A 15,142-nucleotide genomic window follows, 5' to 3' on the forward strand; every position below is an offset into this window, starting at 1 on the left:
TGGTAAATTCAGATGTTGATAAACTGGGTTTAAATAAAGCAAGTCGTATGAAGAGAGCTTACTTCAGTTCCCAGACCTTTCCTCAGCCATCACCACTTTCAACAGACAAGCATCTGCCGTGTGCTACACAGGCTCCAGCGATGCCCAAGGTTTGTTCCCTATCCTGAAGGGACTCACAGGAGAAATATTATCATTTAGGATGCTTTCTGCTGCAAACAACTGAAAATTCCAGCTCAGCTGAGGTCAGCTCCAGGGTTGGTCAAATCAGAGGCCCAATTGTGTCACCAAGGACCCAGATTCGTTTGATATTCCTACTGTACTGTCCTCAGCATTTCTGCCTTAACCTCAGGTCTGCTAGCCTTAGGTCACAATGGCTGCTGCCATTCTTTGTGTCACATCCTCATGGACAATAGGTAGCGGAAGAACTGTGTCATCCCTGTGTCTCTTTTTATCAATCTCCCAGCAGATCTTCCAATGGCCAAAACCGCATCCTGAGCTCCTGTGGTGGTATGAAATGGTATCTACTCCAGAAAAACATGTCCAGTGGTAGCCACAGCAAGCTTTTCTGAAGTCTTTGTGCCTTTGCAAATATTTCTTTCTTCTTGGCATTTTTCTTCATGTATAATGTAATGGCTAAGTGGAGGCAAATATACTTGGGTTTAAAATCTTTTGCCACCCATCAGCTCTGTCATATTGGGCACATTAATGAACTGATTCACCCTCTGAAAAATGGAAAATATTACTCATTTTGAAAGGTTGACTCTGAGGATTAAATAGGATTATCATGGAAAGTGGCCAGCAAAGTCCCTGGCATACAGCAAGCCCTGCTTGAACAAACAAGAAAGCAAGCAAAAGAGGTATGTAGGAGTGTGCCCGGTGAACTTCTATTCAACCACCACTTCCCCTCTGATGCTCTCTCAGCCATCAGTCCCTCCGGTTTTTAAAAAATTTTATTACATTGTCTTTTTTAAAAAAGATACATAGATCACAAAAAATGTTGCGTTAAAAAAAAACAAGAGGTTCCCACATACCCCACACTCCACCCCCACCCACTCCTCCCACATCAACAACCTCTTTCATCATTGTGGCACATTCACTGCATTTGGTGAACACATTTTGGAGCACTGCTGCACTGCATGGATAATAGTTTACACTCTCCCCCAGTACATTCAGTGGGTTACGGCAGGATATATAATGTCCAGTGTCCCTGCAATATAATTTAGGACAACCCCAAGTCCCGAAAATGCCCCCATATCTCATCTCTTCTTCCCTCTCCCTGCCCTCAGCAACTACAGTGGTCACTTTCTCCAGATCAATGCTATGATTTCTTCCATTACTAGTCACAATAACAACAGTATAGTATTCGCTATAGTAGAATACCAGTAAGTCCACTCTAATCTCCTGTGGACCCTGGGTTGAGGCCCTCCTGTTTTCACTCCACTTTAAGGCATTTATTACACTATCCTGTTTAATTATTCTTTACCCTGCCTTCCCTATCCAGAGATTCCCAAAAGGTCAGCAATTGTCCTATGCTTCACACTCTCTAGCGATTGGCAAAGGTCAGCCCCTCGGTGTTCCATAAATGTTTGCGAGAATAAGCGTTTCTTTCTTTATTTTGAACAAGTCAATTTTATTGGTACCTGTGAATAAAGCATACGGTTCAACCAAAGCGTACAACCAGGGCTATGCGTATAATCACATAGCTGTGCACTCATCACTCCAGCGTTTCTGGTTTTTGTCTGGTACACTCTGCTAACGGATTGGGCAGGTGGAGCCTGGTGGCGAGGGCGGCGCCGCCCGCGCGAGGGTGCGGGAGGCTGATAATCCCGCGGCCGAGATCCACCCCCCCTCAGCCGGCTCGCAGATACGAGACGGGGGCCCAATCGCGCCCGCCAGACTTTCTAATGCTCCTTCCGGGAGCGCCAGCCAGGCTGGGAGAGTGAACGCGGGAGACGGGCTGCGGGCGGCGACCCGGGTAGCGCCTCCACTGGCCGCGCCGCCGCCCGCCCCGGGCCAGCCCGGGCGCTCGCGGACGTGACGCCGCGGGCGGAAGTGACGTTGCTGGGCCGCGGGGCTCGGCTGCCGGGCGCGGGCGGGGCGGGCTGGCCGGCTTTCCTCAGGGGACGTTCTCTTTATTTTTGTCGCGGGAGCCGAGCGCGGCCGGGCGCGCCGACGTGTGCGCGTGCTCCCTGCCCCGCGGGCCTCGCCCGCTCGCCGGCTCCGGCCCCGGGAGCGCGTCATGCCGCCCAAAACCCCCCGGAGAGCGGCCGCCGCCGCCGCCGTGGAAGCGCCGCCGCCGCCGCCGCCGCCGCCGCCGCCGCCGCCGCCTCCGGAGGAGGACCTGGAGCCGGACAGCGGCCCGGAGGAGCTGTCTGTGGCCCGGTGAGCGAGGCGGGGCGCCCCGCGCCGGCCCCGGGCAGCGCGCCCCGACGGGGCTGCGGGGTGGGCGCCGCGGCGCGCTGGCGGGGGGCCCGGGCCGGCGGGCCGAGGCGCGTTCCCCGCACGCCCGCCGCCGCCGAGAGCCGCGGGGAGGCCGCTCCGGGAGAGCGGGTCCCGGGCGAGGGCGGGGGCGCCGGGAGGGGTCGCGGCTCCAGGTTGACAGGTGGCGGGTGGGTGGGGCTCGGGTCCCAGAGAGGTGACAGGTGCGGCCTCCCTCCTGCGAGGCGCCCCGAGCCCCTCCGCCGGCGGGGGGCGGGTTTCCTCGGGTGGGCAGAGGCGCCGCTAGGGGGGTGCCTGGACTTTCCCTTTCGGTGCCGGGCGCCGCTGGTTCCAGCGTTGTCCTCGCGGTGGGCGTCGCGTCCCAGGAAAGGCCGCCGGGACGCTTTCCGGCGTTGGTGGCCCGGGCCCGGGCTCCGGTGCTGGTTTGGGGTTCCCAGGCGTCCTGGGGCGACTGGTGGAGAGTAACTCTCGAGAGGAACTGGGATATGGGCAGAAGTTTTCTGAGGCAGGGAGCGCCAGCGCTTCAAAGTTTCTGAACTTTTCCTTTTGCTGTTTTTTCTCTTTAGGGATAGATACACTTCTTCTTGCCTGCTAGTCTGCCTCAGCATGTCTCATTATTTCTTCCATGTTTGCTTTTTTTTTGGTTTTAAGGGAGCAGGGATCCCGGTGTCCTCTGTGTGGTTTTCTTTGCTTGTTTTGTTGTTTGTTTTGGGGACAAAACTAGCGATGTTCTTGTGCATATGAAAGGTCTCCCCCCATCTCTCCCTACTAAGTGGGATCTTAATTTAAGCAACAAGTCCATGTATATGAAGGAGATATTTATTTGTATTGCACCATCTTATTTTTCTTGACTGTGTTACTTTATGGTTAAGTAGTTAAGACTGAACAGTGTATACTTGCATTATTCTTTATGGTCAGCGCTGGTCCTACTTTGAAATAACAGATTCATTACCGGAGAATGGGACTCGTCTCTCTCTCCCACGACTCCATCCCCTATTCTAGTCCATCACCAAGTCCTGTTTTACCCTCACTAAATTGTACACTTCTTTCCAGTACCCAGCCACTAATAGAGTTCAGGCCAATTTATGAAAGATTGAGAAATTATAGAAGATTTGGAAATGGCTTGTGGAAGGCTATTAAAAAATTTTGTATTTAAATGGAATGTCTAATGGGTCAAGTAAAAAAATCATACCCAGTAGGGGGGAAAGAAAAGGCCTGGAGGGGATGTTCTTAGACACTACACTTGAATTTCTTTAAAAAAAAAGCAAAACAACCGAAAACAAATTTTATTGATAAATATTAATAAAGCATGCAGTTCATCCAAAGTGTACGATCATTGGTATTTCACATTGGTATAATCAATAGTTGTGCCTTCATCACACACTTGAGTTTCTGATGAAACTTGGATGCATCCAATACTTGAAAATTTCCCTGTGGAAAGAGCAGTACTTTCTTCTCTAAAGAATTCCGTGTTATCCATACAATTTTCAACTTTGGAAGCATTCCCGATGTTCCAGAAATATTTGAAGTCCTGGCTATCATCTGGGAAAAGAAGGACTTCATTTCTTTCATTCTTTTTTTTTTTCTCCAACACATTTTTTTATATACCTTCAAATGATGGAACTAGCAAAAATGATCCTGTCAAAAACTCTTTTACTTCAAATGGTGTGAGATAAAGTTTGCTCTTAACTATCCATACCTACAAAGGGTTTCATTAGCATGGGCAATCGAAAGCTGTAGATTAACTTCCCAGCAAGGGTAGCACTGCTGCCTGGCAATGTGAGGCTGAAAACTTGATTAGGGCCCAGTTCCTACTGCCTTCCCAGTGACAGAGGTCCATTTCTACCTTGAGAGTTGAGATCATGTTTCCCTTGCGTTATCTCAGCCCTAAGTGATGTACTTGGGAAGGAATCTGTCACTAGGAACAGCATGCTACTTTCTTCTTCTTAAAATCTTTTTTTAATTTTTAATTTTTAGGTGGTACCAGGGATTGAACCCTGGACCTTGTACCTGCAAAGCAGGGCACTCAACCACTGAGCTACACCCATTCCACTACTTTCATTTTTGAGATAATTAAAAGTTAATTATGTTTTGGAGGAGCAATTGGCAGTATAGATTAGTGTCTAGGACAAGGATTGTGGAGTTAGTCTTAGGTTCATATCCTGTGTTATCCACTTACTGATAGTGACCTCAGGTCACTTCTCTGATTTGGTTTATTCATCTGTAAAACAAGGATAATAAGAATAAGAGTACTTACCTAATGGGACTGGTTTGGGGATTAGGTGAAACCAGTGCAGGTTTTAATAAATACTAAAAAAAAATTATTAGCTATTCCTCTACTATTGTAATTATTAAATGAGAAATAAATATTTAATTAATGAAAAGGAATTAGCCAAGTAGAATTTATTTATTTATTTTTAAGTTGTGAGCTAAAACACATGCATACCATACAGGATTCCCATACATTGCCCCAGCATCACCACCTTACATTGTTGTGACACATTTGTTACAAATGATGAAAGAGCATTGTCATATTACTGCTATCTTTAGTTCCTAACTTATATTTGGTGTTTTTTTTCCAACACACCATCCTGTTATTAACACCATGTTTTAGTATTGTGTATTTGTTATAGTTCATGAAGAACATTCTCATATTTGCACTGTTAACCACAGTCATTCACCATGGGTTTTATGGTCCCCTGCCTTGTTCAGTCCTTCCAAAGTATACCCTCAGTGGCTCTCAGTTTCATCTCAGTTGTGCTGTCATGAGCTCAGTCCATTTAGAACCTTTTCATTAACAAATAGGATTTATTAATGCTTGTCTTGGCTAAGGAAGATCAAGGAGAAAGGGCTGAAAAGTGTAGCAATAATGAAGTAAGAAATGCTAATAGATAGGGATATATGAAACATTGATAAGGGTGAACTTCATGTTAACAGAATCACTGACATTGAATTGATTCTCTAATATTATCTATGGGCTTATCTCTTCTTACTGTTATCATTATCTCAATTTCCCCACACAGCTTTAGCTATTATACCTATTTTACTTCACAACACTATTTATTTTTTTGTCTTTATTTATTTTTTTAATGTTACATTCACCAAAAATAAATGTTTTTTAATGTTGCATTAAAAAAATAAATGTTACGTTAAAAAAATATGAGGTCCCCATATACCCCCACCCCCTCACGCCACTCCTCCCCCCATATACAACGCTATTTAACTGCTCTGAAGTATATGGGATTCACTATGCAGCAAACATTTTTCACTGTTTTGTATCCTTATTTTGGAAAGACAATGAGAGAGATAAATATATGTTTAAATTCTAAGTATAATTTTTTGCAAAGGTAAAATATCTTAATGTACTTAGTAATGTACTTCAGAATAATGCTATTATGTGCAAACCTTTGAAACGAATGTTTACTAAATCAGACTTATAAATGTGTGTCTGTTATATATATTCTCCATTTGGTAGACTTGAGTTTGAAGAAACTGGAGAACCTGATTTTGTTGCATTGTGTCAGAAATTAAAAATACCAGATCATATCAGAGAAAGAGCTTGGTCAACTTGGAAGAAAATTTCATCTGTGGATGGAGAGTCGGTAAGGATTTTCTTAATATTTTTTGAAAACTTTCTCATTTTAAAAATAATTTTGAACCACTGTAAAACATTTGGAAAATAGAAAAATGTAAGGAAAATAAAAGCTAGTGGTAATTCCACTATTAGTAATTCTGTTGTACATAGGTAATTTACCTCTGATGGCATTAAAATATTTTTTAAATCTTCCCAGTAAGTCCTTGTCCTATGTATTTTAAAACAAATCTTAGATAGTATATACGGATAAAGAGTATATTTTATCCATATATACTTAACTCTATATTTCTCTGTTATAAGGACTTTTTAGAAAACGCAACTGCATCTCATTAAATAAATTTTAATGTCTTGTAATATAATAGGCAGTTACTGTTCTTATTTTTTTATTGTCTTAGAATAAGTTTTTTAGAATTCAGGATGTTTAATAATATTTTGATGTATTTCTTCCATTTTTTTTTCTTGTACGTATATGATGACAACAAACATTTACCTGTTGTTCTATTTGTAGGGGGATATAATAAAAACTTTGCAAATATCTTTTTTAACAATCCATTGAGATATGAAATATAAAATATTATTTTACATGTCAAATGTAAAATCTTCATTTCACATATTAAATGTAAAATTCTTGTTTTGCATGTAAAACTTAAAGTCTTTGTTTTGCATGTAAATATAAAATTTTCAATTTACAGATGAAGACGCTGAAGTACAGTGAGGTTATGTAACTTGAACAAAGTCCCTTTCCAATAAGATGTCAAATCCAGATTTGGGATCAGACATATAGTTACATATATTTACTTATAGTTTTCATTCTTACTCTTTTTCTCTGCTTAGCTTATCATGAGATGTCAAATATTCTTTGATAATATGGTTTCTAGTAGTAGCATATTTTATCTGTTGGCTATATGGATGTATTTTAATTAATTCTACTATTATTGGACTTTTAGTTTTTTCTAACTTTTTGATGCTGTATAGAACATTCTCATTTGTAAAAAATACTACCTGGCATAAAATAAGTCCTTCGTAATTTGGTAAATGAATTACTGAATTAGTTTTTTCTTATTTCTTTAGGATAAATTCTTACAAGTTGTTTTAGTTTGCAAAATGCTTTTGATGCAAAGTACCAGAAATGGGTTGGCTTTTATAAAGGGGATTTATTTGCAGTAAAAGCTTACATTCCATGGCCGTGAGAAGTCCCAAATCCAGACTTTCTCACCAAAGTCAGCTACCACGTGACAAAACAAGACGGCCACCCATCTCTGCTGAGGTCTTTACCTTTCTGCAGTTCTAAGCAAACAAGACATAAGACTTGTCTCTTATTGGGGCTTATTAATAGTCTGAGGGCTATTTCTGTTTTCTTCCCGAGTTCAGCTGTAAGCTATCAAATGTATAGCAGGGCTCCTTTCCACTGAGCTTCTCCTCTTGGGGTCTTTGTGCTTAAGTGATCCTCTAGTCTTCTCTCATATGGCAGCATCAGATATGGCACCTTCCTTTTCTTGTGTCTGAGTCTGCCTTTCTCAGTGTTTCCCTTTATATCAGTCCCAGCAAGGGGGTGGAGACTCAACCTGAGTAATGCCTCACCGACATAGTCTATTCAAAAGCCCTAAATAAAAAAAAAAACAAAAAAAAAAACAAAAGCCCTAAATCAGTCTTATTAAGTAGCCTAATAAAAGGACCCTCAACTGAATTTAATACAATCAAAGGGCATCACACCCACAAGAATAGATTAGTTCAAAACCACTATCTTTCTCTTTTTGGAATTTGTAAAATAGTCTCAAACTGCCACACAGGTTGAAATACTGAGTCAAAATCTATGAACATTTCAAGATTTTTGATAACTGTTGCTAAATTGCACTCCATACAGATGCTTTTAATGAATTTATTTTCTCATCAGCATTGTATTAACATAAGACTACCTGTTATCATGATCAGATCAACACAAGAAAATGTATATATACATACCATAAGAAATAGCTGTTTAAAACCATTTAAAAAAAATCTCTGGCAATAAGAATGAGAATTAAGTCCTACAATTCCAAAGATTGGAACCTATCTTCAAAGCTCCTTATCCCAAAAAAAGAGGTGTATTAATTATCTTGGATGTAGGTGTTCAGTGCTGTTGTCAGAGAACATCTAATGTAGATTTCCAGTGATTTGGGTACTTCATGTACAAAGCATATGTAGTTAAAGGGAATCATAGCTCCTTTACCTCCTTTTCTTCCTAAAGCACTAGGCTTTTCGTTTTCAGAAAAGACCTGATTTTAAGTATTGGTAAATACAGGTAGTTCCCGATTTATGAGTGGGCTGTGTTCCAAATTTGTTTGGAAGTACAAAATGGCAATTAGATTTCTAGGCTAGTTTATACAAAAATTTTTTTTTTTGAGAACCACTGTTGTATTTACTTATTTAAAATTTTTTTTTTTTTTTTTTTTTTTTGTGGTACTGCAGCTGGGGATTGAACCTTGGGACCTTGTATGTGGGAAACCGACCTATGTCGCTCCCCCAAGACTGTTTTTGTACTAACTATATCAGTAATGTTTTTTTTGTTTTTTAAAGATTTATTTATTTATTTCTCTTCCCTTCTCCCCACTCCCCCCCACCCTGGTTGTCTGTTCACTGCATCTTCTTTGTCCACTTCTGTTGTTGTCAGTGGCACGGGAATCTGTGTTTTTTTTTGTTCCTCATCTTGCTGTGTCAGCGCTCCGTGTTTGCGGTGCCATTCCTGGGCAGGCTGCACTTCACGCTGGGCGGCTCTCCTTATGGGGCGCACTCCTTGCGTGTGGGGCTCCCCTACGCAGGGGACACCCCTGCGTGGCAGGGCACTCCTTGCGCGCATCAGCACTGCGCATGGGCCAGCTCCACACGGGTCAAGGAGGCCCGGGGTTTGAATTGCAGACCTCCCATGTGGTAGGCGGACGCCCTATCCATTGGGCCAAGTCTGCTTTCTCAGTAATGGTTTTAATGTTGGGCTTCTGACTCAAGTACATGTGAATAAAGTTTTCTATCTTCTTGTCCTACCCTTTCCTCCTCCTGATTTTTTCCCTATCTTGGGGGAGCTGCCACAGTTTAAATTTCATTTCCTAATGGAGCTCCTGATGGGGACTTAGGACATATGAAATCATTCTTGGTTGTGTGCTGGAGGAAGAGAAGAAAGGAATTTCATGTTACCTTTGGGATTTGGAATACCTTTTCACTGGAAAATATGACAGGGACAATGTCCTGCTATCTTGTTTTTATTTAGCAGACCTATTCTTTGGAAGTATTCTTTTAAGTGTCAGTTAAATTTTTGAGGTTTGGCCTGAGAATTTAATCTTCATTTATATAATAATTTCCAAGGGAGAATGTGATAGAGTGTGTGATGAGAAGGGGATGCAATGGCAAAATGAACCTATTTTGTATGCACCTGTTTTAGTGACAGTTGATTATCTTCTTTGAAGCAAGAAGAGGAATGTGGTAACTTGGGGAAGACTTTGGCAATTGAATTTAGGTGATGTTAATTGTGATAGAGAATGTATTAAGAGCAGTGATTTAGAGCCAGACTGATCTGGTTTAAGTTTCAGATCTACTGTGATGTTGAACAATTTACCTAAAATCTCTGATCTTCAGTTTTCTTATATGTAAAAGGGACTAAACATAATCTCTGGATCTTAGAGTTTTTATGTGACTTGAATAAATTATTGTCAATAAAGCTTTTATTAGTGTCTGTATTAGTTCGGGTTCTTGAGGGAAACAGCGCTCACTAGAGAGATCTGTAAATATTATGAGATTTTATAAAATGGTCTCATGTGACTGGATGCATGAGTCCAAATTCCATAGGACAAACTGTAAACTGGGAATTTTGATGAAGGTTTTTGGATGAATTTCCCAGGAGAAGATGGCTGGCTGAAGTGGAGATGGACATTCTCTCTTCTGACTGCTGAAATCATCATTTATTTTAAAGCCTTCATCTGATTGGATGAGATTTCTCATTGTTGAAGGCAGTCTCCTCAGTTGATTGTAGATGTAATCAGCCATATATGCAATCAACTTACTGATGATTTAAAAACATGAAATGTCCCAATAGTAACAATTAGGCCAGTGCTTGCTTGACCAAATAGCTAGGCACTGTTACCTAACCAAGTTGACACATGAACCTAAACCATCACAGTGTCAATGAGTGTCTACGTTAGGTCATGCAAGCAGAATAGTTTGACTTCAGAGCTGCCCTGGAAGAATTTATCATTCAGATAATTTTTTAGGAGAACTTAGTTAAAGTGTTGAATTTTTAAGTGCATGTTTACTGAATTTAATGCCATACTTTTGCTAAAATTCTTATTTTTAAGATCTTGAGAGTCAGAAAGATTGTGCATACATGTAAGCATATATTAATCATCTTTAAGGAAAATTTTGTGGTATTTGGTCTAGAAAAGTGTTTTCTTTGAACATTTAATAAGCACATAGTATGTGATTGCTGTCATAAAATTAGATTGTGTATATGCTTATTAGCATGTCCATAAGGGACTTTTCATTAAGAAATTGGCCAGGAGTGCTGTACAATTGTGACTTAAGGTGAATCTGTTCTTAGAATTTTGGTTTCTTTCTGCATCTTGAACGGTAACATGATAGTATGGAAAACTTAAGATAGGAAACTTCGTTTTAGTTATATTATAGCTGTGTGATTTCAGGCAAATTCATTAACTGAGTTTTAGCTAAACTGTAAAGCTGAAATAATAGTGCCTGAATGTCAACCTTACAGAGTTTTTGTGAGTATTATGTGTGTGTGTGTGTATAAATATATATTTCAGGGAGCTTTGAAAGATAATGTCTTTGATAGAGCCACTTGTTTTTGTCTTATGGTCATTATATTTAGAAAAATAATTGAAAAGAACAGTTTGAAATTGGAAGAATGCTAGGCATTCCGTACAAGTTGTGCTACAGAAATTTTAAGTGTAGGTAGTTTTTAATAACCTTAATGAACTTAAAAAGCAGAATACCTAGTTTAAAATTATATGGTAATGAAACTTCTGCAAAGGTTATCAAAAACCTCCTACAACTTCCACAACAGCTTCTGATACTAACTTTATTGGTATCAGAAATTTCATTCATCAAGTGCGAAGACTGCCAAGTTGCTCAGTCAACCCAAATTTGACTCTACACAAAATTAGGTTGCATTCGGTAGGTTATGGACAGTCCTCTAAAAGATTATCTTTCAAGCACCAGTTGTAAATCAGGCGCCCAGGCTGCCTGCACTTCTGACCAACTGGCTACAAATTTGGGGGTTCCAAATTTGGGGTTCCCCCCCTTGGGTTTGATAATTTGCTGGAATGACCCACAGAACTCATTGAAAGCCCACAGAACTCACAAAGCACTAATATTAGAATGATAGTTTTATTATAGTAAAAGGATACAAAGAGGCCAAAAGAAGAGTTATATAAGGTGAGCTCTGGGCGGGCTTCAAACAAACTTTCATGTCTTCTCCAGGAGGAGTCAAATATGTCATACTGGCCCATACATTGTGATTGGTTGACTTGTCTCTTAAGTTTCTCTTTTTTTTTAGATGATATAGGGATTGAGCCTGGAACTTCATACATGGGAGGCAGGCACTCAACCACTGAGCTACATCAGCCCCCACTTAAATCTTTTTTTTTTTTAGAGATTTATTTTTTATTTCTTTTTCTCCCCTTCTTCCTCCGCCCCTGTTGTCTGCTCTCTGTGTCCATTTGCTGTGTGTTCTTCTGTGTCTGCTTGCATTCTTGTCAGTGGCACTGGGAATTGTCTCTTTTTGTTGTGTCATCTTGCTGTGTCAGCACTCCGTGTGTGCAGTGCCACTCCTGGGCAGGCTGCACTTTTTTTTTGCGCAGGGCAGCTCTCCTTGCAGGTCACACTCCTTAGCGTGGGACTTCTTCCATGGGGGACACCCTTGAGTGGCATGGCACTCCTTGCGTGCATTAGCACTGTGTGCTGCGTGTGGGCCAGCTCACCAAACAGGTCAGGAGGCTCTGGGTTTGAACCCTGGACCTCCCATTTGGGAGGTGGACGCTCTATCAGTTGAGCCAAATCCACTTCCCTTAAATCTCTTTTAGTCTGTAGGTTTCTCCTCTTCTTTCCCTCCTCCTTTGTGGAAGAAACTGGGTTATCTTGAGAGAGTTTCCTATATTTTACATATGGCATCTCTTCATTGTTTAACATATTCTTCGAAACACTTGTATTTCATGAAAATGGACAGTTAGATTTAGAGGCCTGATCAGATCCTGGTTTGATATTTTCTAGAGGAAAATTTTCAGAGATGATATTGTATACAGGTGATGTATGTGTCCCTCAGAAGGCATATATATCAAGTTATCTTTCATTTTGTGATGTCAGCAATCATCAGTGATCATTGACTGAATATATTAGAGGTTGCTAAATGGTGATCTAATTCCATCATTCCTTCTTCAATTATTAGCTGTAATTCTTCTGTAAAGTGAAACTCTTTCATCAACTATTGTTCTCTGAAGTATAGTTCATACAGGAAAAGTAGGATATGTGCTTTATTCTTTGTCTTTATTGACTAGTTTTTAAAATAATTAAAAAAAATATTTTTTAAAGATACTTAGATTACATAAATGTTACTTTAAAAATGTAGGAGCTTCCCGTATGCCTTACTCCCTAACCCTTCCATACTTTCCCACATTAACAACATCCTTCGTTAGTGTGGTACATTTGTTACAATTGATGAACACATGTTGGAGCATTGTCAATAAGTATGGATTATAGTTTACATTATAGTTTAAACTCTCTCCCGTACAGTTTGGTATGACAAGATATATAATGGCCTGTATCTGTTATTGCAGTGTCATTCAGGACAATTCCAATGTCCTGAAAATGCCCTCATATTACACCTGTTTTTCCCTTCACCTTCCCCTTAGAACCTTCGGTGGCCACTGCCTCTACATCAATGATAAAAGTTCTTCCATTACTAGAATAATGATAAGTCTATAGTAGAATACCGGTCTACTCTAGTTCATTGTTCATTCCCGAATCCTGAGGATTCTGGGATGGTGATGCCCACTCTGCCTTGAATTGAGAGGAAGCCTAGATCATGGGACAGATGGATTGGGACTATCTTGTTTGCAGTTGTAGACTCTCTCTGTTCCTGGGGATCGTTGTCCATCATCATCTCCTTGTTAGTTGCCCTGGGTAAGTCCAATGAACTGGAGAATAGGTGTTGCAGTGTTTTGGGATTTAGGGCCCATCTGGCACATGGACAGCCCAAAGATTTAAGTCTCATGCACATACACCTATCAACTCCAGCACTAACTATAGGTTCAAATAGAAGGGGTAGAAGAGCCATGTGTAGGGAAACCACAAGTGAATCCAACTCTGTCACACTGGGAAGCATAAATTCCAAAGTAGGGTCCGCTGGCAGGGTGCCAAACTCCTGAGCTGTCAGCCCTGCCTGTAGTATCTGGATGTCCCCAGAGCCCTCAGGAGTGCCTCTATTTGAGGCAATATTTACTGTGGCCGTCATTGAGATCCTGCTGAGACATGCATAAGTGTAATCTTTTGAATGACCCCACAACTGACTTTGAAGTCTGTTTAACTGTATAAACTCATTTGTTTTTTACCCTTTCCCCCTTTTTGTCAAGGTCTTTTTCCACTTGCATTGCTAGTCGGTGCTTGGTAGTAATCCCTTGGTGCCAGAGATGCTGATCCCTGGGAGTCATGTCCATGCTGGGGGGAAGTTATTGCATTTATATGCTGAATTCGGCTTAGAGAGAGGCCACATTTGAGCAACAAGGAGGCTCTCAGGAGGTAACTATTAGGTACCCTATAATACTTTGCTAAGTTTCAATTTCAAAAGTAAAGGTTCATAAGCACAGTATCAATATCAATGACCCATCAGTGGACTATCCTCCTATACTAGCCATTGCCCCTGTACTTGGAGAATTCTTGCTGTTTCACCAGAAAATGTCACAAAGCTCCCCAGGATGGGAATTCAATATTCTTTTGGTTATTGTGTGAATCTCCACCTACCATGCCTGTTTTTTAAAAAATATCAGTTTGCACAGTGTGTCCCACCTTGTTAAAAATAAATTTTTAATGTTAGAACCCTTTCACAAGCTCCTCTTCCATCTTTCCCTCTCCTTCTCTGCCTACTCCTAGTGGGAAGTTCTACTTTTAACCCAAACTTATGCCAGTATTTAGAGCCCTCATAGTCTGTTACTTTAGTGTCTTTCTTCCAGGCTTAATTTTTATTTTCATTGATGGCCTCCAATACCTTGTGCTCTCTTTCCTTGGTATATATATTCATGTGATCTCCCTCTTATTGGAAAATTCCCTATGACAATTTTAAGTTCTTTTGTGAATCTGAGAAAAGGTTATATTTTTGAATGAATCCATTCCTGTGGGTGTGAGACCCTTTGGTTGTATTAGATTCTGTTAAGGGATCTTGATTAGGTAATTTGATTAGCTTGCTTCTGATTGGATTATGTCAGTGAGTCATGGTTCAGGTTGGGTCTCTTGCCCTCTTGCTGGGTCTTATATAAACTGAGAACACAGAAGAGACACAGTAAAGGAGCTCTGCCATTTTGACCTGGCCATGTGAGAGAGAGGACTCCAGGTTCGCCTACAACTGCAAAAAGACAGACAAGCCCTGAGAGTCTCAAGATGATGCCCAGGGAGAGACGCCTGATCACCGACAGATGAGCTCCAGGAGAAAGTAGGGAGAGACTGGCAGACTCGCTGTCTTGCCCAACATGGCAGAGTTTCAGGATCTGCTAGCAGCCAACCCTTGCTGAGAAAGCTCTGATGATGCCTTGATTTCAGTACTTTCACAGTCTCAGAACTGTAAGCTTTTACCCCCATAAGAAAGCCAACCCATTTCTGGTATTTTTGCTTTGGTAGCCTTTGGCGAACTAAGACAACCCTTCCTTTTACTTTTACCCCAAATTCTGCCTATGTTTTTAAGGCTCAGTTTTTTCTATTTTTTTTTTTTTTAAGGCTCAGCACTTCTGTATGAAATATTTCCTAATCTCTCCAAGCCATACTGACTTCTCAGGGCATTTACTCTTTTTTTTTTTTTTTAAATTAATGAAGTTTTGAACTTACAAAACAGTCATGCATAATGTACAGAATTCCTGTACATCA

At 41.0% G+C, this 15,142-nt stretch overlaps 1 protein-coding gene across 2 annotated transcripts in view; it reads left to right on the forward strand.

Annotated features, from left to right (window-relative positions):
* Window positions 1-2,057: 2,057 nt before the first annotated feature.
* Window positions 2,058-15,142, forward strand: part of RB1 (RB transcriptional corepressor 1) — a 224,318-nt gene continuing 211,233 nt past the window's right edge. Inside the window, exons 1-2 of one of the 2 annotated variants that reach the window (XM_004472854.5) lie at window positions 2,058-2,382; window positions 5,915-6,041. In XM_004472854.5, coding sequence (XP_004472911.2) covers window positions 2,240-2,382; window positions 5,915-6,041 — 270 coding nt within the window. In that variant the 5' untranslated portion in view covers window positions 2,058-2,239. The remainder of the gene's footprint in view (window positions 2,383-5,914; window positions 6,042-15,142) is intronic. The other variant, XM_058276704.1, reaches the window with a different exon arrangement.

The sequence above is a fragment of the Dasypus novemcinctus genome, chromosome 15 (assembly GCF_030445035.2).
Source record: "Dasypus novemcinctus isolate mDasNov1 chromosome 15, mDasNov1.1.hap2, whole genome shotgun sequence".
Lineage (NCBI taxonomy): Eukaryota > Metazoa > Chordata > Mammalia > Cingulata > Dasypodidae > Dasypus > Dasypus novemcinctus.